The sequence below is a fragment of the Rhagoletis pomonella genome, unplaced genomic scaffold (assembly GCF_013731165.1).
Source record: "Rhagoletis pomonella isolate Grant_MI unplaced genomic scaffold, Rhpom_1.0 Rhpom_scaffold_00014, whole genome shotgun sequence".
NCBI lineage: Eukaryota > Metazoa > Arthropoda > Insecta > Diptera > Tephritidae > Rhagoletis > Rhagoletis pomonella.
This window is the reverse complement of record NW_023458568.1, coordinates 14,944,600-14,971,855: the sequence shown is the minus strand read 5'-3', so window position 1 is coordinate 14,971,855 and position 27,256 is coordinate 14,944,600. Positions and strand designations below refer to the sequence as shown.

General features: G+C 37.4%; 1 protein-coding gene across 1 annotated transcript in view; it reads left to right on the top strand.

The window, feature by feature from the left end:
* Nucleotides 1-27,256, top strand: part of LOC118749270 — a 129,462-nt gene that overhangs the window by 86,368 nt on the left and 15,838 nt on the right. Inside the window, exon 4 of the mRNA XM_036484070.1 lies at nucleotides 11,325-11,395. Within this exon, the coding sequence (XP_036339963.1) occupies nucleotides 11,325-11,395 (71 nt within the window). The remainder of the gene's footprint in view (nucleotides 1-11,324; nucleotides 11,396-27,256) is intronic.

The following is a 27,256-nucleotide window of genomic DNA, read 5'->3' as shown; positions in this document are numbered from 1 at the left end:
GGCTAAATTTTTGGCAAAATGTAATCAAACGTATTAATTGGCATTCTTGTATATTCGAAAAATGTCTGTCCGTCTTGCCGTAACACATAATATAAGTGGCGAAATTCTCCAAAAATTGTCCTATACAAATTATTTCATGAATTGGTGTTTTTTCTTTATTTTCATTTGATTTTATCTAAAAAAAGGGTTTTATTTAGAAACAAATCTTCATATCATTCATCTTCCACTATGTACACTCGCCAGCTTGCCCGCAACGCAAACAATTCGTCTTCGGCTTCGTCTTCATCATCGTCATCAGCTTCGCTTCCACTCTGTTTGCAACCTTATGCAAATATCGGCGCGGCGGCGGCGGCGTTCGGCGCCTAGGGAATTTCGTACAAAATTTTCATGATGTATGTACATTGAAATACATTGTTTGAAAGAACTAAATACTACTCGTATAAAAACACAATTTTACGAAATTAAAATTAGATTTTTAAAGGAGTTTTTTTTTTGCATAATTTGGTCCACTGGGCAGGAATATGATCTCCTTTATTTTTCCAAAAATAGCGTAACTCAGTGAAAACATATGTAGGTAACATATTTTTCGATCGAAAGCGTTTATTAATTATTAAATTAGTTAAATAAGGGTCGAATACTGGTAATCTAACGATTCTTTTCCGCAGTAGACAATTCTTTTCAATGCTAGAACAATACTACTTTTTTATACACATACAACAACAACAAGAAAGTTATACCACATCATCAATTATATAAATAGGCAATCATGTTTCCTTTACACCCCTTTTGCGGCTAAAGTATACCTCTAAGTTATAAACAATTATATATCATTAGAAAGGTATGTTGATACTGATGTGCAGGCAATTTTTCAAATTTCAAATTATTTTAACATAAAGCGAAAAAATCAATTCAAAAGTTACACTAATACTAATGCCGTACTGTACATGGTTGGGGCGTAAATGCCTCCTAAATTAGGGCTGCCAGACGTCCCGGTTTTCCCGGACATGTCCCGGTTTTAGACTATTTGTCCCGGTGTCCCGGTGCAACCTTAAAATGTCCCGGGTTTCGTTTAAGTGTCTCGGTTTTCGTTTTGATCACTACACTAAGAGAAAAAACGCGTTGTAATCTTCGGGAAATTTTATGAATTCACTGAGAGAAATAACGCACAGTAAAAATGAATATTTTTTATTTGGTTATCGTTTTAAAATGTTCGTATTTTAAAATAATATTTTCACACCACGCACGCGTGGTGTTGATTCAAACTCAACATTTGAATGCACATTTACATACATGTCTATGGGTGAAAATGCTTGCCAGAGGGTCAGGGTCAAATCCCATTACAGGCAGCATGGAATTTAAATATTTTTTTTAACTTAATTATGAAAAAGCAATCGGTAAGTGCAAAGCGCTTCATTTTAATATGGGCGTATTTGAATTGAATATTCCTATACTAAATTTGTTATACTTAAATGATAAATTTAGCGCGCTTTCTTAATTGTAACCAGCGTCTGGACTTTGCTCCGATTGGGTAGATTTACTCCGATTTCTTTTTTAAATTTTAAATCTACTCCCTACTCCACTTGGCCCAAAATATGCTCAGAATTTTTTTAATTTTTTCCATTCACATTAGGAATATATTACAAAATAATTAACTTTAAAAATTTTTGTCCAATCACTTTTGTGGCACCAAGATTTTGTATACTCTCTTACTCTTTAACCCTTTTTTGCGGAATAACTTTTTTATTTTTCAAAGCAAGGGATTGGTTAAGGACCAGAAAAATGTTTTGTGTATGTGTTGTAACGAAGCGTTTTATTCGCCCCGCCGCTTCTTCTACGATGCTGGGGTATACTCGCCGTGTCCAGGGTTCGTTACAATAAATTTGTAGTTTCGGGGCTCTGGTAAATCGCACTTTATTAATTTAATTTTCTTAGTTTCTACAAAGAACATATAACAAATAACAAAATTTGCTGGCGTCACTTGCAGTGGTTGGGTAACGGCTTCCTGTCCCGTTAGGCGGTAGTGGCGTGGCTTCAATTCTGGTGAGCAGCGCTCTGTTGACGCCGTTGAATGGCGCGCTGCTAGCCTCGGTACGCCTGTCGTGCGCTGCTGACGGCGACGGGTAGCGCTCTTGCGGGTGCGCTTGGTGTTGCGCTGTTGGCGGCGCCGGATAGCGCTCTTGTTGGCGCGCTTGACGTGGCGCTGCTGACGACGACGGGTAGCGCTCTTGCGGGTGCGCTTGGTGTTGCGCTGTTGGCGGCGCCGATGAGAGGCGCTCGGTTAACGCCGATGAGTAATGCCCTTGTGAGTGGGGCTCTGCTGGCGACTGTAAGTAGCGCTCTTGTTGGCACGCTTGGCGTTGCGCTGTTGACGGCGACGAGTAGCGCTCTTTCTGGCACCCTTGGCGTGCGCTGTTGACGGCGACGAGTAGCGCTCTTTCTGGCACCGGCGTGCGCTGTTGACGGCGAACGAGCGGATGTCGTTCGTACGCGGCTTCGCGGTGATCGGAACCGTTTTTAATGATCACTACTCTGAGTGGTGATGTCTTGTGGTGTGTGTGTACCACTCACAAGCAATCGCTCCATTCAGCGGTAGTTCTCACTACAAAATATGGTTCTCTACCTTTGAAAAGTGATGTCTTGTGGTGTGTGCGTACCACTCACAAGCTATCGCTCCCTTCAACTGTAGTCGTTCACTCGCGACCACACCTCCGTGCTGACTGCCTGTTTTCTGGCTGTGCTCTATATTAGGTTCATTCCTTATCTTTTTGGACTAAAATCTGAAAAGTGTCAAAATGCCAGAGCGTAAGCAAAATGCGCTCACTAAAAGAGAGTAACAGGAAAAGTAAAGGAACGCAAAAAACCAAATTTTTTAGTCCAAAGAATGGCAACAACAAAACTAACGTCAAATAAGAACAGAAATGTATGTACAAAACACATTCACACAAGCACAAGCACAATAAACACTTGCTATATCAATTATTTTTTGCCTCCTTCCAATTTCAATTCATTTCTTTTACTTTTTAGATTATTCTCACTTTTTGCGTATTCTTTAATTTCCGTTAATTTAAATTCAGTTGAGTTTGACACTTTTCAGGATTTTGCCAGAAAAAATTCTTCTGACTAAATCTGACTACTTCGGACTGATGAGAGTCGCTCTCACTGACTGTTGCTCTCTCATTTTTGCTGTCATTTCCGAGTTAAGGAACGCTTTTTGGACTAAATCTGACTACTTCGGACTTTTTCTGACTATTTCTGGGAGATAAGGAACGCGCATATTTTATGGGCTGTGTGCTTGATGTTGCGTGGTCGTGCAGCCACATGTTGCTGTGTGATGTTTCGTTGCCGTGGTCGCAAAGATGCTGTCGTGTGTTGCTACGAGTTGTGTTGCTATGAGTTGTGTTGCTTGACTGGCTGTTGTGCGGTGTCGTATTGCCGCTTATGTTGTAGACGTTTGTGAGGGCTAAATTTCATACTGAACATTTAGTCCTCACAGTGTGTATGTTTAGCAATTTGGCAGAGTATAAGCTGACATTAGCTATTTTACCACACAGTAGTGCTGCTGCCGAAAGAAAATTTTCGGAGATGAATCTCATTAAAAATAAATACAGGAACAGGCTTAATGTCGAATTAGAGGCTCTTTCATCAAATCACAACTTCCAAACAGATCCTTTAGAAAAATTTTGAAAATGTAGCTTTTGAGCCAATTAATAAAGTGCAAGTCTGAAGTTGCCAGAAAATTCGGTTGATTTTTAGCATTTTTTGTTTTTTGCTGACAGTGTCTTCCATATAAAAAGAATTACGGAACATAGTTTGTATAGAAGAAACTCTCAGTAAGAACAATGCCAAAAATCAACTAAAATTTTATGGGCTGCAAAACTTTTTTTTTCCCGAGTTTAGAACAAAGTTTAGAAATTTTATATTTATGTGTTTTGATGTATTTAGTATAAATTGTATTTTTATAAAGTATAAAAAAGGTGCGTGCATTGTGAAAAATTCTCTGAGCTTTAGTTGTGATAAGTTGTTTTATTTTGTTGGCGGACGTTGTAAAGATCTCATGATCTCACTTGTTTTTAGTTTTGTCTGTCAAAATAAAATTTTACTACATCCTTTCGCGCGTAATTTTTTCGAAGCGAAAGGGAAGCCCCTCTCCCCCTTTCCCCCCTAAAGTGTCCCGGTTTGGCCACAGAAATATCTGGCAGCCCTATCCTAAATGCATGTTTTAATATTGAGCAGCAGTTTAGGAATAAGATGTATGTATGTATGTACATGAATAGATTAGACTCAAATAAGGAAGAAGGTAAAGTTGAGTATGGAGAAGAAGAAAGGGATAAATACAGAAATTAAAATAAAACATAAAGAAACATAAATACAAAGACAAAAAGGAAGGAAAATTTAAATACCTAACCTAATAACAACGATGGGGGTGAATATGTAAATGAAGAAAAGAATGGACATATTTAGATCAGGGTAAAGATGAAGAAGAAGATGAAGACCAAGACGAGGAAGAAGATGAAGATGAAGATGAAGATGAAGATGAAGATGAAGATGAAGATGAAGATGAAGATGAAGATGATGAAGATGATGAAGATGATGAAGATGAAGATGAAGATGAAGATGAAGATGAAGATGAAGATGAAGATGAAGATGAAGAAGAAGATGACGATGAAGATGAAGTTGAAGATAAGGATAAAGATCATAACCCCTTAACTTAACTTAACTCACCTCAACTCATCTCCGCTTAAAAACTTACTCAACCTGAGGTCACCACACATTAATTCACCACACCTTAATTCCCCACACCTCTTAAATCCACCACACCTGAATTCACAACACCGTAACTCCCACACCCAATTCCACCATACTGCAACTCACCACACCCAATTTCACCACATGACATGATATCACTTGATGTGGCATCAATGACATCATTTGGCATAAAGTGAACCAAAATAAACACGATTTTTATTCTTATTTAATGAAATATAAAATAATAGCGGCGTTCATATAAATTGATAAACTTCCGATAAACGAGTTAAAATGATAATTAAATCAGTTTATCACTTTTGATGAAGACCCCGAATATATTGCAATATAATGATGTTTCCATATATTTTTTGGTTTTTGGTTTTTGGTATCTTATCTTATATACAAATAGGCAATCATGTTTTCTTTACACCCCAAAAGTGACACCAATACTAATGGCGTGCATGTACATGGTTGGGGCAGAAATGCCTCCTAAATGTATGCTTTAATATTGTTACTGAATTAAAGAAATCTGCTAAGCAGCAGTTTAGGAATCAGATTTATGAAGATTAAGATTCATGCAAGGAAGAAGGTATAGTTGAATATGTAGAAGAAGAAAGGGATAAAGGCAAAGATTAGAATAAAAGTAAAGAAACCTAAATATAAACGAAGGTGAATACGAAGATGAAGATGAAGATGAACATGAATATGAACATGAACATGAACTTGAACATGAACATGAACTTGAACATGAACATGAATATGAACATGAAGGTGAAGATAAATATAAACATAAACATTAAAAGCGATAGAGACAAAGATAGAGAGGAAGAAAGTGATAAGGATAAAAAGGAAATACAACTGCAGAATGTGCGATGTTTTATTGTGGTGTGTTATACTACATATGTTATGTTATTTAATCTTATGTTATGGTAGGTTATGCTATGCTAAGTACTAAGCTAAATTCCCCACCACTTAACCCATTTCAACCAATGTTATTACAGCTTAACCCAACTCACATAAACTATCCTTAATTTTAGCGGCTGAATTTCAACCGCTGGGCGAACACTAGTAAAAACTTTAGCACCAATATCTTAGAAAGCAGTTTTAACAGAAGAGGCATCATTGCGTCTGACAACTCCTCCATGATTGGAGATAAAACAAAGACAAGGTGATTTTCCTGAGTATTTTTTTTTAATATTTAAACTGATTTTCAATAAAAAGCAAACAGTTTTTTTTGCTAGTTTTTACATTCGTAAGTAATTTTGTTCTGGAGTCCCACATACATATACAAGTACTAGGTGGCTGTGTGAAAATTACGTTGGCATTCCTTAGTGGTGGTCAAACCCCACTCCCTCGCATCGCAACGTTTTCTACACTGGGTTGAAGTTCCCCCTTTTTTGTAAAAATTAGTATTATTAATAGCATTCGGTTCTCCTAACAAAAATTTTGCGCTTAATATCTTAGTGGAAAATTTAACCATCTATAAGCCTTTTTTTAACAGTGGGTCAAAAAGGCCCAATATGAATTTGCAAGAAATCGTAAGAACTCCGTGAATTTAACATAACGATTGATAAGATTATTGCAAAAATTTATTGATAGCGACATAAATTACCCCAATAACTTAACTTTTTAAATCTTTTTATTTCTTTAAATTTAAATAGTACATACGGATCTGTAGAGCACATATAGAGCCATGTGTGTATGTATGTATATATGTAAATTTAAAACTAATTCAATGAATGAATTAAATATAATTATAATCTGAATTGACATGGCGAATGCCTAACGCTTACGAGATGGCATGATAAGATTAGTAGCCTCATGGCTCTTTGGAATCTACCCTATCGGCAGTAGCGCCGGCGTTGAAGTTGACCACGCCGCCGCCTCAAAACATGTCGGCGTAAACCTCTAGTACATACACACAAATGAATTCAAGGCCATATCTTTGTTTAAATTGCTTAACTTCGACAATTTTTATGCAATTGCATTGAATAAGGTATCAATTTATTCGAAAATCAATGTTCTTTTAGATAAATACCACATATTTGGCAACTTTCATTGAAATTTTTGAATTTAGCGATGATCGAATTTCAAAAAGTTAAGAAAAATAGGGGCTCATTAAAATTTAACCGATGAAAACTCTCAACAAGCCAAGTCTAATTTTTGTAATTTGTAAAATCGGATGGAAAATAGTCAAGCTATTAGTAGATAAGTGCATCAAGTACCAAAATAACGTTTTTTTTTTGTATAAAAAATGGGGGGTTCAGGAACTATGTTTTCATGTTGTACTCCACCATACCTACAACCTACACTAGGGTTTGTTTCGAGTGTATTTCATGACTTTTTTTGTAGCACCGTGTTATTGTTGTTTTTCTACAACATTTTTCATTCAACAAAAGGCCTCAAGCTGAATAAAATTTTTGAATATTTGTAAGAAATCATTTAAAGAACATGAAAAAATCCAAAACTATCCTTTAAGAGTTTTTATTAGAAAAAATTTGCAATATAAAATAATCGATGAATTAATCATATGATTAATCGCAAGCCAAAAAAATAATTTACAGTGAGTATTCACAAAACACTTTTTCATAAAAAATTTCGAATTATCTTACTATTTAGCCTTAAATAAAATAAAACGATTATTTTTAGTGGCGATAATTATTTATTATTTAACTATGTTTGCAAAAACAAAAGCTTTGATAAGCATTTTGTTGTTAAGCGGTTGTATTTCTCGGTGGCTGTAGCACCAAAGATCCAACTAAATGACAGTATTTTTAAGAAAGTCCGTAAAGTTTTGAGTAAAAAGTTTTCATTTCCTTCTAAACGTCGATGGTAGTCCGCTTTAGTTCAGGTAAATTACATAACTTCCATGGGCCCGTGGAAGTTATTTCAGACGTAATGTCAACGAAGATCAGACATAACTTCTAGAATATTTCCACGAAAATCTCATGGAAGTTACGTCTTGACTTAACTTCCACAATAATTTGATCGCCATAGAGGCGGAGCAGTCCGAACACTCACTGGATGGCGCTCCCCCTCGCAAAAGTTGAGTAGAAATGGCATCCTCTTCTGAGATTAGAAGCGAAAGAAAACGGAAGAAATTCGCGTTATTAATAGGAAAACGTTTTCCCAATGCAGCATTAGCTTTCTTAAGCCGAAAAGGGTTGTTCGACTTCACTAGAAAGTCGACTTTCGACTTCAACAAACCGACATATGCGAGCAGTGGAACCACGTTTCCCGCTCATTAAGTACCGCCGCCGAAGAAGTAGTCGGACTTCAGCGAGCACGAAAGAACAACTGGTACAATGAGGAGTGTAAGGAAGCTGCAGAGAAAAAGATGCCGCCTACAGGGCCACGCTGCGATCAGACAAACCGCATGGCATGTGGGACCGCTATAGGCATCTGAAGAGGGAAGCGATACGTATTTGCCGCAATAAGATGAGAGAGGCCGAAATACGTAAGTGCGAAGAGCTTGAAATGCTGGCCGACAGGAAGAATGCCCGAAAATTTTACCAGAGAGTTTGCCGATTTACGGAAGGTTTAAAGACCAGGGCGTACTCCTGTAAGAACAACAATGGCGACCTAGTTACCGATGTTCAGAACGTACTTAAATTATGGCGGGAACACTTTTGCACGCTACTGAATGGTAGCAGCACGGAAAGTTGTGGAGAAGAAGAACCCGAGCCCGCAGACAATGATGACGGAGTCGATCTTCCTCCGCCTGATCATAGCGAAGTACGAATAGCAATAACGCAGCTGAAAAACAACAAAGCTGTTGGAGCTGACAGGCTGTCAGCTGAGCTATTTAAGTATGGTGGCGAGGAGTTGATAAGGTGCATGCATCAACTCTTATGCAGAATATGGTCAGATGAACGCTTTCCCGAAGACTGGTATTTAAGTGTGCTCTGCCCAATCCACAAGAAAGGTGACCACGTCATTCGCGCCAACTACCGAGGGATCAGCCTTCTAAGCATAGGTTATCGAGTGTATTGTGTAAAAGACTGAAGCCCACCGCCAATGAGCTGATTGGGCCTTATCAGTGTGGGTTTCGGCCTGGAAAATCCACCATAGACCAGTTATTCACAATACGTCAAATCGTGGAAAAGACCCGCGAGAAAAGGATCGACGCTCACCACCTCTTTGTCGACTTTAAAGCAATACCGCCAGCTCCATCAGAATTGGGAAAGACCTCTCCGAGCTGTTCGCCACCAAGCGGGGCTTCAGACAGGGCGACTCTCTTTCATGTGACTTCTTTAACCTGATGTTGGAGAAGATAATAAAGCTGAAGAACTGAACTGCTCAGGAACAATTTATTACAAGAGCGTGCAATTGCTGGCTTAAGCCGATGACATCGATATCATTGGTATTAAAAACCGCGATGTCTGTCCTGCCTTTTCCACGTTGGATAAGGAAGCAAAACGAATAGGTCTGGTGGTAAACGAGGACAAGACGAAGTATCTCCTGTCATCAAACAAACAGTCAGCACATTCACGCCTTGGCACCCACGTCACTGTTGACAGTTATAATTTCGAGAAATTAGAGAATTTCATTTACTTGGGAAGCAGCAATAACACCGATAATAATGTCAGCATGGTAATCCAACGCAGAATCACTCTTACCAACAAGTGCTACTTTGGACTGAGTAGGCAACTCAGAAGTAAAGTCCACTCTCGACGTACGAGAACCTCTATAAGTCACTCATTATGCCCGTGCTGGTATATGGCGCAGAAGCATGGACAAAGACAACATCCGATGAGGCTGCTCTTGAAGTATTCGAGAGAAAGATTTTGCGGAAGCTTTACCGGCCTTTACGCGTTGGCGACGACGAGTACCGCAGACGATGGAACGATGAGCTGTATGAGCTTTCCAACGACATGGACATAGTGCAGCGAGTTAAAATACAGCGGCTCCGTTGGCTTGGTCATAACGTTCGAATGGACACCGACGCTCCAGCTCTGAAAGTATTCAACTCGGAACCCGCTGATGGTAGCAGAGGAAGAGGAAGGCCCCCACTGAGATGGAAAGACAAGCTGGAGAAGGACTTGGCTTCACTTCGCGCCAGTTGGCACACAAAAGAAACGACTGACGTGCTCCGTTGAACTCCGCCAAAATCGCTTAGGCGGTTACAGCGCCAAATAAGAAGAAGAAGAATTCATAAAAAAAAGTTAATAACAATAACTTCGAATTTTCCAAAATTTCTCAAATTTTTTATTTTTTTTGTGTGATTGTAAACCGAATAAAGTGATTTTGGGTGGCCAACTTGAGAGATTTTCACTCAATGACAGAAAGCTTAACCTTTTTTCAAAGCAAAAATCTGCTAACAATTAGACGGGTGTCTGCATTGACCTTCATTAAAAAAACCAGGACAATTTAAGTGTAGGACGCCAGAACAATTTTTTTAAATCAGGACAAATACTGGAAAACCAGTACGTCTGGCAACCCTATTGAAAACACGCCAGAAACGAAAACACAAGTTGACAGGTGGACGAAGACAAAAATATAGCTTAGCTCGAGTTCACACTACTCCTTCGCTAACTTTTAGATGAACGCTTTCGTACAACTGTTTTCGCAAACTTTTTCGTGATAGAAAAAAGTAATGGATTACCTATTTCCCCACTCAGTGTTTATCCGTAAAAAGCGCGTGTTGTGGTTTTGATGGAAATTCACCATTTCAAAGCACATTTATATGTCTGGCTGTAGCTGAGTGCGCAAAGATGTTTGCCGCAAATTTTTGATATCCAGAGAGGGTTAGTGTTCGAATTCCACTGCAGGGAACATGCAAATTAAATATTTTTTTTTGTTTTTTTTTATGACTATCTTGGTTATTCACTTCGGATGCTTTTTCAGAACGAACGCGGTCATTTTAATATGCGCGTAATTGAATAGAATATTTACCAATATACAGTACTTTCGTTGACGTTTATAGTAAGATCTTGATTGATTTTAAAATTTTTTCCCCTCAGTGTTCATTTACATTGGGCCCAAATGCGAAATTTGGCCGAGAAAAATTAAATACGAAACCAAATCAGGCATTTATCCTCACAAATTCGCATTTCCAAAATGAAGCATTGCAACACATTTAATCAAAATCACAAAGAAAATGTTTTCCAACTATTTTATTGACCACACTCAAAAACAAGAGCTCTCCACAGGCTTTTGTTTGTTTTTGACATTTTGAATTTTTCAAATCAAAATAAATTCAACGTAATAAATAAATCTTTGATATTTGGGTATAAAAATTGCTAATTTGTCCGTTGTTAGTTAAATCAAAGAATAACTGCATCTTATGTGTCCAAAACGCATTAAAAAATATAAGGCATGCAGTGTTTGTTTACATTCATTTTGTTTTTCTTTTCCGTTTTCAATTGATGAGAAGTCAAAGGAAAGGCGAATAAAGCAGTGTAAACGCCTTCAAATTACTGATTGCAAATCACGCATTTGGGTCCAATCCAAATGTAATATAAGCCTGTGATGCACTTAAACTTTTTATTTTTTTATTTTCTACGAATTATCAGATTTTCAGGTAGCGCAGAGAAAAAAATATATAACGCCCAATTCATTAAACTTTTCTTTCACAGCAAAGCCGTTCTAAGCATGTTTAAACACGTATCGACGACAACACAGAGGGAAGGCACCACACAAGTGACAGGTGGGTATACGCCCAGGGTAAGGTAACGTTGCCTCTAATTAGCACAAAGAAAATTACGATGTGAAATGCTGAACTTCATTTTGCTTCATCGACTTTTATTGAAGCATAGCGCCATATGCATACCTATGAATGCATGCACATTAGGCCAAGGCAGAAAACAAACCTAGAGCAATCCGACTGGAAACTCGAACAAATTTTAGTATTTGGTACTGCAATGATCCTCCATGATTCTCCCCACTCATGATGATTCTAAGATATGCCGCATCGATTGTTTTTTTCCCCCTAGGCCTAGGACAATTTAGGAAATTAAAGTCTGCATAATACTTAAATGGCACATAATCAATGTATTTTACAGTTTCGGACTGATTTATCCAAGAAAATTATATTAACTACAAAGGAGGAGAACTCGTTCTCTTACGTGTTATTCCTATGGGATACATTGGCGTCGCTTGCATACCCAAAAATTAGATTAATAAGTTGAAAAATTGATGAAAATTTGTGGAATTTTCCTAAATTTTGTATAAACCTTGTGATTTATGTGGTTTTTGTTAAAGCTTGAAAAGTTAGCTCGAAACACATTACGAATATTAAAAAAAAAAACTGCGTATAACTGCGTACTTAGTTTTTCTCTCTGACGTCAGGATTTTTTTAAAAGACTTTGGAATTTAAAAAATATGATTATTTTAAAAAATTATTTAAAAAGTTCAGTGCAATTTAGCATAAAGATAAGGGTATTAAATATAAGAAAAAATTCTGTAGAATTATAACAGAATAAACCTTTTGGTGCATAAGGGCGAATGGCTATGGAAAAGTCCTTTAAAAATTTTGTCCTTAAAAATCCTTAAAAATTTGCAATATTTATTTTTGAAAAAATTATTGTTTGAGGACAAACAAATCCATTTTTTTTATAAAATTTTGATAGGTAATAACAAAAATATGGTTCACTATGCTCTAAAATCCATCAAAGTTCAATATGCCGAAAAAATAAATATTAATAAATAAATTAAGTAATACATTTTTTTACTAAAATTGCGATAATCTTCTAAAGTTTTAGCCCTACATAATTAGGTATATGGACCTTTTTTGTAGAGAATCGAAGTTAGCTAAGAAAATTTTTTTTTAGTACTTGAACTTTGATGGACTTGGGCAAGCCTAGGATATTGACCAAAAACTTTCACATTTCACACAGATATTTTTTAGAGCATAATGAACCATATTTTTTTTTTTTTGAATTTTCGGGTGAATATTTTTAGGCGAAACTCAGGATAAGGCAGGTTGTGTTTTTAAGTTCAATAGAATTTTCTCTTTCATTTGGTACCCATTTGTTCTACATTGCATTGATTTTATTAAATAAATTTTTGAATCAATCATATCTTTAGAATTTCAAAGCCCTTTGAAAAAAAATCCTGACGCCAGAGTGAAAATCCAAAAACGCAGTTTTACTATATTTGGCCCATAGTTTCGTGAGTAAATCGACTCTTTCGTGTGGTTTGAATTTTTTTAGTTTTTGTGGCACAGTGTTTTTCATAGTTTTGAAGTATATTTCATGAAAGCAAAAAATAAAAATAGTTGACCTTTTTTAAACACCTACGATATCACTGACCATTATAAAGAACCCTGAATGACGGGAAAGCTCAAAGCTTTACAAATTTGTTGATGTGATTTTTGAACTAAACCATATAAACTTAGCCGGTATACATATTTTAAAAATTTTAGAATCAGTCGTTGAAATTTTATTTTGAAAGGGTTAAGAAAGCTTTAGTTTAAAGGTGTGATACTAAATGCCCTTCACCATAAAGTGATACTAAATGCCCTTCACCTTAAACGGCGCCAATTTTCTGGGTTATCAAGCCTCCAGCAGTACAAGATTAATTGCTGTCTTTCACGAAGTTCTTTAAATAAATCTCCAACTAAATACTGAAGTATATTTACGAATATCACATTTTATTATATGCTTAAATTTAATTTCTTAATTTTAGTAAGTATTTCTTTACTGCATACACCGAATTTCTGGTGTTTTTACTAGTTTTAATAAATTGTCAGTTTAATTTCTTATAAAATTTACCTTTAGGTTTATACATCTTAAGCATACATCGAAAATTTATTTTAGAAAATCAATGTGAAATAATTGCAGAAACGATTAACCGGTTTTCTGTGCAACCGAGACGTCTGATTTTTAAATAATTTTTGTAATCAAATCGGCAAGTACATATCGTTCCCCGCATGCCAGAAACATGAATGTGTAAAAATTAAAATTTTGGGAAATCAAGTTTTACGAGACTTAGCTCTGCATTCATGTAATTGACATTGTAATATATGTGGTTTCCGTGTACGCATGGTATTCTGGGAAGATTAATCAAGTCAACCCAATAACTCAAAATTGATAAATTTTGCACATTCATGCTTCGGCATAAGAGCGCCGAAATGTATTTACTTCACATTTATTAATTTTTTATACGTCTGTCCTACATATCTTCGTAGTAAGAAAATAGTAGTCATATTTCGACACCTGAGTGGAAGATCGACCTATCTCGGCAGCCAGTTCGAAATCGCCCCATATCACAAAACTTTTCGAGAACGCCCTACTTCAGAATTTGATTGAAAAATCCCTTATTTCAGAATTTTATTGAAAAACACCCTCTCCCAGAATTATGTTTAAGAAGGACCTATTTCAGATTTCGTTTCAAAATAATATGTATTGAAAATGTGCTGAGATAGGGCGTTTTGGAATCAGCAGCTGAGTTAGAGCGCATTTGAACCAAATTCAGAGATAGGGCGTTCTTGAAAAGTTTTCTGAAATAGCGCATTTTCGAACTGCCTGCCGAGATACGTCGATCTTCCACTCAGGTGTCGATTTCCTGTTAATATTCCTCTATTTGCATGAAAACAAGTCAAAAAATGTAAGTTTAGTACTCCACTCTACTTACTAAACTAAATTTATATTAGGCTACTAGTTAAGATTGTCTTTACAAATGCAACCATTTAGTTTACACATAATGTATTAATAAGGAATTGATTACATTAAAAGTTTTAAATAAAATTTTCGTGGGATATTTTTATATGTCACATGCAGTTAAATTTCCCTTTATGAATTTTGAGTTAGCTCACTTTAGATCTAGGTGTGCGATATGATTCTCCCCTCATGGAGGATAATTACTATACCAAATCCTAAAACTTGAATCAGTTTCCGGCCGCATTACAGGAATTTTTTTTGCTTGGTTTAATGCACATATTTAATCACATAACACTGTCCGGCAAAATCTTACTTTTTTGTGTACATGCGAAAATCCAAAAGAATCTCTTGATGAACATACATACCTATACGTATTTTGGCGATTTGCTGCAGCACCTCAACATTTTATTTAAATCGACTTTAATGTTTGGACTTAGTGCTGACGATCATAAATAAATGACACAATGTAAGAAATTTTCAAAAATTCTCATAATCACGGCACTTGATGCATGAATCCCATGTAAAATTTTCCGCTGAATCCAAATTTGATAGGCGCATTATGTGAAATTTAAACGGTTTTCGTGATGTTATAAGTTTACAGCTTTTTTTGAGCTTAAAAAATATGGAGCTATTGAATTTTCAATATCTTCGCCCTTACTGAACCGATTTTTAAGTTATTTCATGTTTGTTATATAAAATTAAAAAGCCTTTCGAGGAAAACTTAAGTAACCAAAACCGGCTGAGAAGTGACAGAGTTATGGTTAATGAAAGTGTAATTTTGATAAAAAAAAAAATATATATATATTATTCTTAGGCAATCGCCAACAAATAAGAAACATAACCCTACTTTTAGTAAACAAACCTATATTTACTTTTACCCTCTACTCCTTTTTGTATATTCTTATCACTTGTCAATTTCATCGAAACTTGTCAGAGCTTAGGTAGTAATTCATTAACGAGTTAGGTGAATAAAATTATAATACCCCCTATTCACGTAGAGAGGTATAAAAACACGCTAGTGGGTGTATATGCACATATTAACAGATATGTGTGCTTACTTAAAGTGTCATAAAAAGATAGATAGAAAGACAATATGGGTATGTACACATAAGAATTAGTTTAATTCGTTTTGTATTCAACTTTTATCTTTACCATGGAATAGTCGCACCTTTTGGTATCAGAATAGTTCTGAGGGAGACAAACTCTAATTTTGTATTTAATTACCTTTTAAATATGATTTTATTTATTTAAATCAGGCAACTTTTATTAATTTACTAGCTTCTACCAGCGTATTTTAACCCACGTTTTTTACAAATATGAAAAATTATTTAAAGATGCGTTTTTTCTGTTATAGCTGTATATAATTTTAAGTGGGTTAAGGTATTTAGGCCGTTTAAAACTATGAAATTATAAAATCTCGTCTGCACTAGACCGTTCATTATTTCAACTCTTTTTTGAAATATATAGATATCTTTTGGTCTAAAAATAAGCTGTTCAAAATGTTATTCGAATATGATAACTCTAAGTACATGCACGTTGCATCTGAAAATTTAGAAAACCATATGCATTCAGAAAAAAAGTTTTTAAAACAAAATAGTTGAATCAAATTATCAGCTTAAGAGTTATCTGTAAATCTATGGATGAAATCGGACACAATTTTAAGTCGCATCGTTATTCTACTGTGAATTACACCTAAAAGCTGCAAACTTTTAGTTCTTATTTTTATGCGATATTAAAGCTTATTTAATTTCAAAGTATATAGATCAAAATCTTTTACAAACGGATTTTAAAACAGAAAAGTTGTAGCAAATTTAGCAAAGATATTGGATTTAAGCAATGTATCGTTATTGCAAAGAATTTTTGATCGTAAAATCAATTAAAATATCATTTCCATTGGCATGATTATGCACTTAGCAATAGTTAGTAATATTGTGTAACAATTGTTACGAATTATCATGCCATGGCGGTCAAAAAAGTCGATAAAATAAAATAAATTGAGAGAGAAAAACAAGTTGATTTTAAGATAACGAGCCATAACCGCCAAAAGGGCATAAGCGACAACCTGTTCGATTTTCTGTTTTTAACGGAAATCGATTACCTACCACCATACGCACCAGCTGTCAAAACTTCAAAGTCCTACGAAGCACCGTTACAAAGTTATAACGAAAGCAATTTTGGCTTAAGTGCTTAATTGTACTCTGTTTACATTTTTTTCTGCCCGCAGTGTCGGTTAAGCCTTTTTCTCCATGAACAGGTTTTCATTGCAGAGGAGAATTGTTACATTTTTGTGTGAAAGTTTTGAAGTGCCTCTATTTTATTTCACTTGCTCTGTATGTTTTTCTTTTTTTTTACCTCCCTTTTATTAGCTCGGGATGTAACTATGTAATATTGATGCGCCTAAAAGATGCAGCGATTTCTATTCCAAGTTACATACCAGATGACAGTACGAATGGAAATTATAATAGCGAGGTTTTAGTTTTTTAAACTATAATTTAATTAATATATACAAGGAGAGCGCATCGAAAGAGTAACTCCCGTAGAGTGGAACTTCAATTCGAACTAAAACTCCTTGTCTTGCTCTGTATGTATGTATGTATGTTGCAATCAATTTTTGATCAACTTCTCAATGACCTATAGACTTGAAACTTCACAGTTGGCTCAGAACCCGATGACAATGCAATACGAAAGATGAGTTAATCAGATAGGTGGCGCAGGAGTCGAGATATTTGAAAATCCCGTGTTTATAGTCCGATTTGGTTCATATTTAGAACGTATATTAACCACCTGAAAAGGAATAATTGCACTAAAAAATTTGCCGATAGATGGCGCACGAGTCTGGTAAACCAGTAGTTATTGTCCGATTTCGTTCATATTTAGAAAGCTTTCTTTAAAAATTATTGATTTTACAATTAACTTATTTCTGTAACCGCCTAAGCGATTTTGGCCGAGTTCAGCAAAACACGCCAGTCGTTTCTCCTCTGTGCCAACTGACGCCAATTGGAAGCGCCAAGTGAAGCCAAGACCTTCTCCACCTGATCTTTCCATCGCAGTGGGGGCCTCCCACTTCCTCTGCTACCACCAGCGGGTTCCGAGTTGAATACTTTCAGAGCTGGAGCGTCGGTATCTATTCGAACGACGTGACCAGGCCAGCGGAGCCGCTGTATTTTAATTCGCTGCACTATGTCCATATCGTTGTAAATCTCATACAGCTCATCGTTCCATCGTCTGCGGTACTCGCCGTCGCCAACGCGTAAAGGACCGTAAATCTTCCGCAAAATCTTTCTCTCAAACACCCCAAGAGCCGCCTCATCGGATGTTGTCATTGTCCATGCTTCTGCGCCATATACCAGCACGGGAATGATGAGTGACTTATAGAGCGTGGTTTTCGTACGTCGAGAGTGGACTTTACTCCTGAATTGCCTACTCAGTCCAAAGTAGCACTTGTTTGCAAGAGTGATTCTGCGTTGGACTTCCATGCTGACATTATTATCGGTGTTAATGCTGGTTCCCAAGTAAACGAAATTCTCTACTTTCTCGAAATTGTAACTGTCAACAGTGACGTGGGTGCCAAGGCGCGAATGTGCTGACTGTTTGTTTGATTACAGGAGATACTTCGTCTTGTCCTCGTTTACCACCAGACCCATGCGCTTTGCTTCCCTATCCAACTTGGAAAAGGCAGAACAGACTTCGCGGTTTTTGTTACCGATGATGTCGATGTCATCGGCATAAGCCAGCAATTGCACGCTCTTGTAGTAAATTGTTCCTGAGCGGTTCAGTTCTGCAGCTCTTATTATCTTCTCCAACATCAGGTTAAAGAAGTCACATGAAAGGGAGTCGCCCTGTCTGAAACCCCGTTTTGTGGCGAACGGCTCGGGGAGGTCTTTTCCAATTCTGACGGAGCTGGTGGTATTGCTCAACGTCATTTTACACAGCCGTATGAGTTTTGAGGGGATGCCAAATTCAGACATAGCGGCATATAGGCAACTCCTTTTAGTGCTGTCAAAAGCGGCTTTAAAGTCGACAAATAGGTGGTGAGTGTCGATCCTTTTCTCGCGAGTCTTTTCGAAGATTTGGCGTATTGTGAATACCTGGTCTATGGTGGATTTGCCAGGTCTAAAACCACACTGATAAGGCCCAATCAGTTCATTGACGGTGGGCTTCAGTCTTTCACACAATACGCTCGATAAGACCCTTTAACCTATGCTTAGAAGGCTGACCCCGCAGTAGTTGGCGCGAATGGCGGGGTCACCTTTCTTGTGGATTGGGCAGAGCGCACTTAAGTTCCAGTCGTCGGGCATGCGTTCATCTGACCATATTCTGCACAAGAGTTGATGCATGCACCTTATCAACTCCTCGCCGCCGTACTTGAATAGCTCAGCTGGCAGGCTGTCAGCTCCAGCGGCTTTGTTGTTTTTCAGCCGCGTTATTGCTATACGTACCTCGTCATAGTCAGGCCGTGGAACGTCGACTCCGTCATCATCGACTGCGGGCTCGGGTTCTTCTTCTCCACAACTTTCCGTGCTGCTACCATTTAGTAGGGCGGAAAAGTGTTCCCTCCATAATTTATGTACGCTCTGGACATCAATTACTAGGTCGCCATTATTGTTCTTACAGGAGTGCGCCCCGGTCTTTAAACCTTCCGTAAGTCTTCTACCTCTCTGGTAAAATTTTCGGGCATTCCTCCTGTCGGCCAGCATTTCAAGCTCCTCGCACTCACGTATTTCTGCCTCTCTCTTCTTGTTGCGGCAAATACGTCTCGCTTCCCTCTTCAGATCCCTATAGCGGTCCCACATAGCGCGCGTTGCGCCCGATCGCAGCGTGGCCCTGTAGGCGGCGTCTTTTTTCTCTGCAGCTTCCTGACACTCCTCATCGTACCAGTTGTTCTTTCGGGCCCGCTGAAATCCGACTACTTCTTCGGCGGCGGTACTTAATGAGCGGGAAATTTGGTTCCACTGCTCGCATATGTCGGTTTGTTGAAGAGTGCTCTCTGAGAGCAGGTGTGAGAGTCGAGTAGCGAAAGCGCTGGTTGTCTGTTGTGATTGCAGCTTTTCGACGTTAAGCTTTCCTTGCATATTTGGGCGCACATTTTTAGCTGCACAGAGGCGGGTGCGTATCTTGGCTGCAACAAGATAGTGGTCCGAGTCGATGTTTGGGCCTCGGAGTGTGCGTACGTCTAAAACACTGGAAGCATGCCTTCCGTCTATCACAACATGATCGATTTGGTTTCTCGTTTTTCGATCCGGAGACAGCCAGGTAGATTGATGGATCTTTTTATGCTTGAACCTAGTACTGCATACTACCATGTTTCGGGCTCCGGCGAAGTCGATCAGCCTCAATCCGTTGTCGGACGTTTCGTCGTGGAGGCTGAATTTTCCGACGGTAGTTCCAAAGATCCCTTCTTTGCCCACCCTGGCATTGAAGTCGCCAAGCACGATTTTGATATCATGACGGGGGCAGCGCTCGTACGTGCGCTCCAAGCGCTCATAGAAGAGATCCTTGGATGCCTCATCCTTCTCTTCCGTCGTGGCATGGGCGCAGATGAGCGAGATGTTGAAGAATCTCGCTTTGATGCGCATTGTGGCTAGAAGCTCGTCCACCGGGGTGAACGACAGTACTCGACGACGGGGTCTCTCTCCCACCACAAATCCAACTCAGAATTTGCGCTCCTTTACATGGCAGCTGTAGTAGACGTCGCAAGGCCCCAGACATTGTCTGCCTTGCCCCGTCCAACGCATTTCTTGGATGGTGGTGATGTCAGCTTTTGTCCTTACGAGGACATCAACCAGCCGGGCAGAGGCACCTTCCCCATTAAGGGTCCGGACATTCAAGGTGCATGCCCTCAAATAGTAGTCCTTTAAACGTTTGCCGTGGTCGTCATCATAAGAGGGGTTCTCATCCGAGGCTTTGCCTTGCTTCTTCACTGGAAGTGGTTTTTACGTGGCGGGCCCCAAGCCCAGCGCACAACCCATTGCTGGGACGGGGGTGGTTTCGCAACCAAATACACGTTTATATAGCGAGCCGCTTGCTCCAAGCAGACACCCGCTTGCAGCCGCACGTACTGGTGAATAGACGCTGCAGACTTCAGTGAGCCCCACCGAAGCTCCCTCTCTTTCTGCCGCGACCCAAGGTTCCACTCGGATTGGTTACCGCATCTCGCACATGGGTTGCTCACGTTGCCCAGAGTGCGCGAACGAGGACGCAAGAGTCGGGATTGAGTATAGCCATGCAACTGTAACTGCATACCCAGCGCAATGACTATACCCCATTGCCCATTGTAGCCTTGCTACAGCATACTAAATGACCGAAAATTTTTAAAATCGGACAATAACCACGCCCACATCCCATCTAACGCTAATTTGGAGAAATAAGAAATCTTCGATAAATCAGTAAATATAAAAGCTAATTTATTCAAAATTGATGCTTGCAACAACTCTTTATCACCGCCCACTTATGATCACATATATGTATATCGGTAACCGTTTTACCAATTTGTACCAAAGTCGGTACGGTTATTGTGCTTGCCACATAAAAGCAAAATGTTGAAAATTATTGAAATCGGACTAAAATTGAGGCTTCTTTTCACATAACGGTAAATTTCAGAAATGCTTAAAACTTCAATATTTCGAAATTTAAGGAAGCTAATTTACTCAAATTGATACACCCCGGCTTGCTATGTAGCGGTAGCTTTCGGAAAGGTGAAAACCATATATTTAATACTTGCGCCGGGTATTTAATGTTCGGCTCCGCCCGAACTTAGACTTTCTTACTTGTTGTTATTTATGAGAGGCCGACATCGGCAATGCTCGGACTTCTCATATTCGAGTGAGAGGAAATTTCTTTGCTTTTTTCGATGGCGAATGAAAAGCAGCGAACATTCTTTTGACGATCGCATTCCGAATGTTTGCTCACTCGCGATGAAAGAATGCAAAAATAGACTTGGAATATTATCGATCGCGATAAATCTCGTAAAAGAATGAAAACGAATAATCATAAATTAGAATTTCCGAACCCTGCTTATAGCTCCGGAGTTATAGCTGATAGAACATTCCAGGTCCATGGGACGTGCCGCTCCCCGTTTACAAACGCACTTATATATAGCCCACTATAAGCACCTACTATAGATACGTCTGCGTACCAAATTTCAATTTTCCGTGACATATGATTCCGAATTTTCCACGCCTATGGGATGTTCCACTCAGTTATATATGCCTTACTTAAAGCGCCTACCGTAGATATACCTGCACACCAAATTTCAAGTTTTTAGGACTTATGGTTCCCAAGTTATAGTTGATAAAAGGGACCACGCCCCTTTTTACAAACTCATGTATATACTGTAAGCACCTACCGCAGATATGTCTGCATTCCTAATTTCAATTTCATATGACTGATGGTTGTGAAATTATAGCTGATAAAAATTTCCACGTCTATGGGATGTGCCACGCTCTCTTTAACAAACCCCCTTTATATATATTTACTGTAAGCCCCTACCACAGTTATGTCTGCATACCAAATTTCAAGTTCATGTAGCTTATAGTTCCGGAGTTATAGCTGATAAAATATTCCTATGGGATGTGCCACGCCCACTTTTACAACCTCACTCATATGTACCCTACTATAAGCACCTACCATATATATGACTGAATAGCAAATTTCAAGTTCATATGACTTATAGTTTCGGATTTATAGCTGATAGAATATTCCACGCCTATTGGATGTGCCACGCCCACTTCTACAAACTCATTTATTTATACCATACTATAAGCACCTACCATATGTATGACTGTATACCAAATTTCAAGTTCATGTGACTAATGGTTCCGAAGTTATGATTGATAACAAACTTCACGCCTATGGGATGTGCCACGCCCACTTTTACAAAGTCATTTATATATACTCTACTGTAGTAGGTCTATATATATGACTGCATACCAAATTTCAAGTTCATGTGACTTATAGTTTCGAAGTTAGGGCTGATTAAAAATTTCACGCCTATGGGAGGTGCCACGCCCCCTTGTCGAATCCCACTTTTTTACCCTATTATAGATTCAGGTGTCATGGCAATACTCTGTCAAAATTTTGTTCGATTCTGTCCGTCCGTTTAGGATGCAACCTGGCACATATATACATACATACATACTTCCACAAATATATAGTAGATATATCCTTCGCTTAGCGTAAAATAACTGTTGGGGATGTCTCGGCTACAGGGCCACCTACCGTGTAATTTTCAAGTCCAAATATTTCTTTTAAATTGGCTAAATTGTTTTCTAAATATGAGCCAAATCAGCAAGTAAATGCAATTTTTATGAATATCCTGACCCCAGCGCCATCTAGCGATTAAATTTTTAGTCGAAATATTTCCCTTCAAGGTGCCGAGATATGTTCCAAATATGAACGAAATCGGTCCAGCCGTTTAGTAGTTTACTGACATTCAATACACGGAAAACTCTATGAAATTGTGAAATCGTGACGTTTCAGCTTTCTTCATTTTTCGGCAACAACAACAAAAAATTTCAAATTTGTTTAAATCAAAGAACCTTCCACACAGAAGGTCCAAAAATGTGCTTTTTACAGAATTGAAATCGGTTCAACCGTTTGGTCAGGCATCGCCGTCATGCGAAAGACATTTCATTTTTATATATATATTTAGACTAGACACTGCTGAAATCTGATCTAACAAGGTTTTCAATGGAGTTTTTTAAATAAACTTGCAATAAGCACAAATCATATTTAAAGTCTTTAAAAGCAATTATTTTAAAAGTTTTGACTTTTCTTGGAAAATGAAATATAATTCTATATTGTGTAAAAATTTCATAGCTGTACCAATTATCAGTAGCTCACTAGGACAAAATGTATTTATATTAATTTTTGTTATGGCAGTATATGCACTAAATTCACAACTTTATATCCGTTTTTCTCGGGCTTTTGGTTTTTTCAGTTATGACAGTATTGAAGTAAATGAGCGCTATACTCATTTACAAGCCATTCATACCGTATATCATAGGAGATAATTTTCGCACCCAGTATTTACTGGCAAATTTTTTTTTAATTTTTCTATGTAATTGAAAGATCGAAATTTTTGTGCAACGATTAAACAAGTTTTTACATAGAAAACTTTTTAGCTCTTCGATACTTTTTAGTATTCGCGATCTTTGCTCGGTACTTGTCTTTTTCCTTTGACGTTTCTCCTCTCTTTACCAAAAATTATCGGTAAATCCGGGTTGTATTTTTTTAATACAGGATTATTTTATAACTTTGTTTTCAGAGGGGAAATTTTGTGTTCTTAACTACGCATTGGATAGTTCAGCTCGAAAAAGCAGATAGCGTGGCCATAAGCATGTAGGTCGCTAAACAAAAAAATCGAATATAACAATTTTGTGAAATTTATTAAGGGCAGCAGTCTACCGGATATCCGAATCCGGCTCTTACTTTTCGAAATATTGAAGTTTCAAGCATTTCTGAAATTTACCGTTATATGAAAAGCGGCCTCAATTTTAGTCCGATTTCAATAATTTTCAACAGTTTGCTTTTATGTGGCAAGCACAATAACCGTGCCGAGTTTGGTACAAATTGGTAAAACGGTTACCGATATACATATATGTGATCAAAAGTGGGCGGTGCCACGCCCATTTTCCAAAATTGTATCACAAACGTATTTCTTGATAAAGAGTTGTTGCAAGCATCAATTTTGAATAAATTAGCTTTTATATTTACTGATTTATCGAAGATTTCGTATTTCTCCAAAGTACCGTTATATGGGATGTGGGCGTGGTTATTGTCCGATTTTAAAAATTTTCGGTCATTTAGTATGCTGTAGCAAGGCTAACAATTGTGCCAAGTTTGGAAGAAATTGGTACAGGGGTTACCAAGCTATACACATGTAACCATAAGTGGACGTGGCTACGCCCATTTTCCAAAAATTTATAATATTTTTATTTTTCGCCTAAAAATTGTTGCAAATATCAATTTTGAGTAAATAATCTTCAGTAGTTACTAAAATATCGCAGTTTTCGTATTTCTGAAAATTACCGTTATATGGGAGGTAGGCGTGGTTATTGTACACGTACAAAGTTTCGTCAAGATATCTCAATTTTTACTCGAGTTATCGTGTGCACAGACGGACGGACAGACAGTCACCGCTTAATCGATTTCTCTTTTCATTCTGATCATTTATGTATACAAGATATTTTTGGTTGTCAAATCAAGACTGGCTTTATTTGAATATTCATATTTTAATCTACCTATGCTACCTCTTAATTCTATTTCTTATTTTCTAATTTCTTAAAGCTAAATTGTTGACGCAGCATTTGTATTCACATTTAGTCATGTACATGCATTCGTTCCCACGTTTTTACATTTGCTGCTGCTGATATTGTTGCTGGTGGCAAGTGGCACATTCCACTACATATGTTAACTACCCTCCCCCTCAAATGTGGTTGCCCTCAGCCATAATTGCTTCCAGGCGGGCTCTAATATCTTCTCTGCTTTTGCCAATGTTCATCGTTGACAAACTGTGTTGAGGCTGGTCAGTGTCAGTTTTTATTTTGATAATTCTAGGCTTTAACTTCATATACAATATTACTATTATGATTGCTGTGAGTATTGCAATTACGCCATACCACATCCATTTGCTATTTTCAAGAACGACTTTTATCTCTTCCATTCGCTCGTTATTTCGAATATGCAGTTTATGAAGGAATGGCAATGATAGGTGTTTTTGTTGACTTGTCTCATTTAAAATAGTTTTCCTAGGAGCTAGGAGCTCAATAATATCGATCTGATGATTTGCTTTGAATTTCTCTCCATTTATCGTAAGAGATTTTTCAAATGTAATTAACAGGGTTCCATTAGCTCTAATCAATTCTCCATTTTCTTCGATGTCTAGCCTACTGCTGCGTGTGATGATCAATCCGTCTCTAATTACTTCAATATCTTCTAAGTGGTCCGCCGCCGTAATGGGACAATTTGCTGTATGGTTGTTTAGAAGTTGTAAAAGGCAAACATCTTGCATATTAATACTACAATAGTTATATCCTACAGATTTTCTGCAATTTTCTAATGGATATTGGTTTCCCTTACAATTAGCAGTTAAATTATTCCTTAAATACAACCTTTTGTTATTTTGAGCCACAGGGAATTTTTACAAGATAAATCAGTGCATAGTTTTGGTAATAAATTTTTACATCTGAAATTGTAAAAATATCGGACATGAGAACAAGTGTGTTTTCCTTAAATTCTATCAAACGGATTTCTTCTGTATTTAAAATTAGTGGGTTTACAATATTATATTTTGCTAAGGCTACACCATACAACATGTTTTTTAAATTATCAATAACTATTCTATTTCTTCGTGCCATGAGTAGAGTGACCACTTCATAATCAATTGCATTTCTAGTATTGATATTGTTAATTCTGTCTGTTATTTCATCAATTTTTTCTTGAATTTCTTTGTTTATTTCTATTTGTCTATTTCCAGCCCTTATAATTTCATTTTCGGTAGCTGTCAAAATTTGTAAGTCTTGATGGTCGGGGACTCCAGCCACAAATTTAAGAGCAGACCCCAGGAAATCGATGGCACGTCGAGTTCTACCGGGTCTCCTGAGCATGCGAACTAAGTCGTCCACCTCGTCCAGGTCCTGCTGTAGTAGTTCTTTTTCTTTTTCATTTTTAAGAGCTGCTATTATAGTTATTTATATTGTCCACAAATCCTTCTTCTATGACTGTAAAGTTTATAGTGTGTTTCAAATAAATTAAATTCTGAAAAATTGCGGTTTCGCCTGATGGTATCGGAATAAATAGAGCTGTTGAGTAATCCACGATTCTCTCTACCACTAACGGCACAAGGACAACCCTGCAAGTAAATGTTCATTTTATATTATTTTTGTGAACTTGCTTGCCATCTATTACTACCGCAGTCCCTAGATCCGCCTGAATAGCCTTTTCATTATAAAGTTATTTCCTATTACTTTTTACATAGACCATTTCACCTGGTTTAAATTCTCTTGGTTTTGTTTCTCTATTATGGTAACTTAAGTCCTTTTCCTGTTTCATTTTTAAACGATTCCTAATTTCTTTTTTAACTTCTTCAGTTGAATTGTATAATAGTTCTTTTGGCTTATATTTGGTAACTGAATGAATTGAGTTATTGTATTTGTGGGTTGCTAACAGAATCAATTCAACTACATCAGTAGCATCTCCCTTTATGCATCTTGCAATTCCGGCCAGAGTAGAATGAAAGCGTTCCACTTGGCCATTACTTCGACTGTGAAGTGCTGGAACAGTAAACATAGAAATATTGAATTGATTTTGTAGAAGACTCAGGACAGTTTTTTATGTGAAAGCTCCTTTATTATCCGTGATAATCTGTTTAGTGTCGTAAAATTGCGAGATAATTTCAATAAGTGGATTTTTTACGTCTATTGTATTGCGAGACGTAATATTCTTTACCACAGCGAATTTTGAAAATTTATCTATGCATGTAATAAAATATTTCCCTCCTGTGTAATATATATCTATGTGAAGAATCTCTCCTGGTGCTTTAGGGATAGGCGTTACTCCTATAGGGTGCAGTATCGATATGCATTTGTATTTATTTTCCCTGCAAATTTCGCAATTTTCGGCTAATGTTTTAACCATTTTTTTCATGTCTGGGAAATAATACTCGGCCAATATTTGTTTACAATTTTCATTGCTTTCCCTATGTGCTCGTTGGCAATTATTTCTAACAGGTCATTTTTATTGAAAGTATCCTGCACGAATTTGCTAGTGTACCTCATTTTTACTCCTGGAAATGCGTTTACCAGATCATTTTGAATCATTCCTAAAGTTTCTTAACTGCAATGAATGCCATTCACAACTGCAAATGCTTTCATTTGCTTACGATCCGAGTTAAGTGAATGTTGAATGAA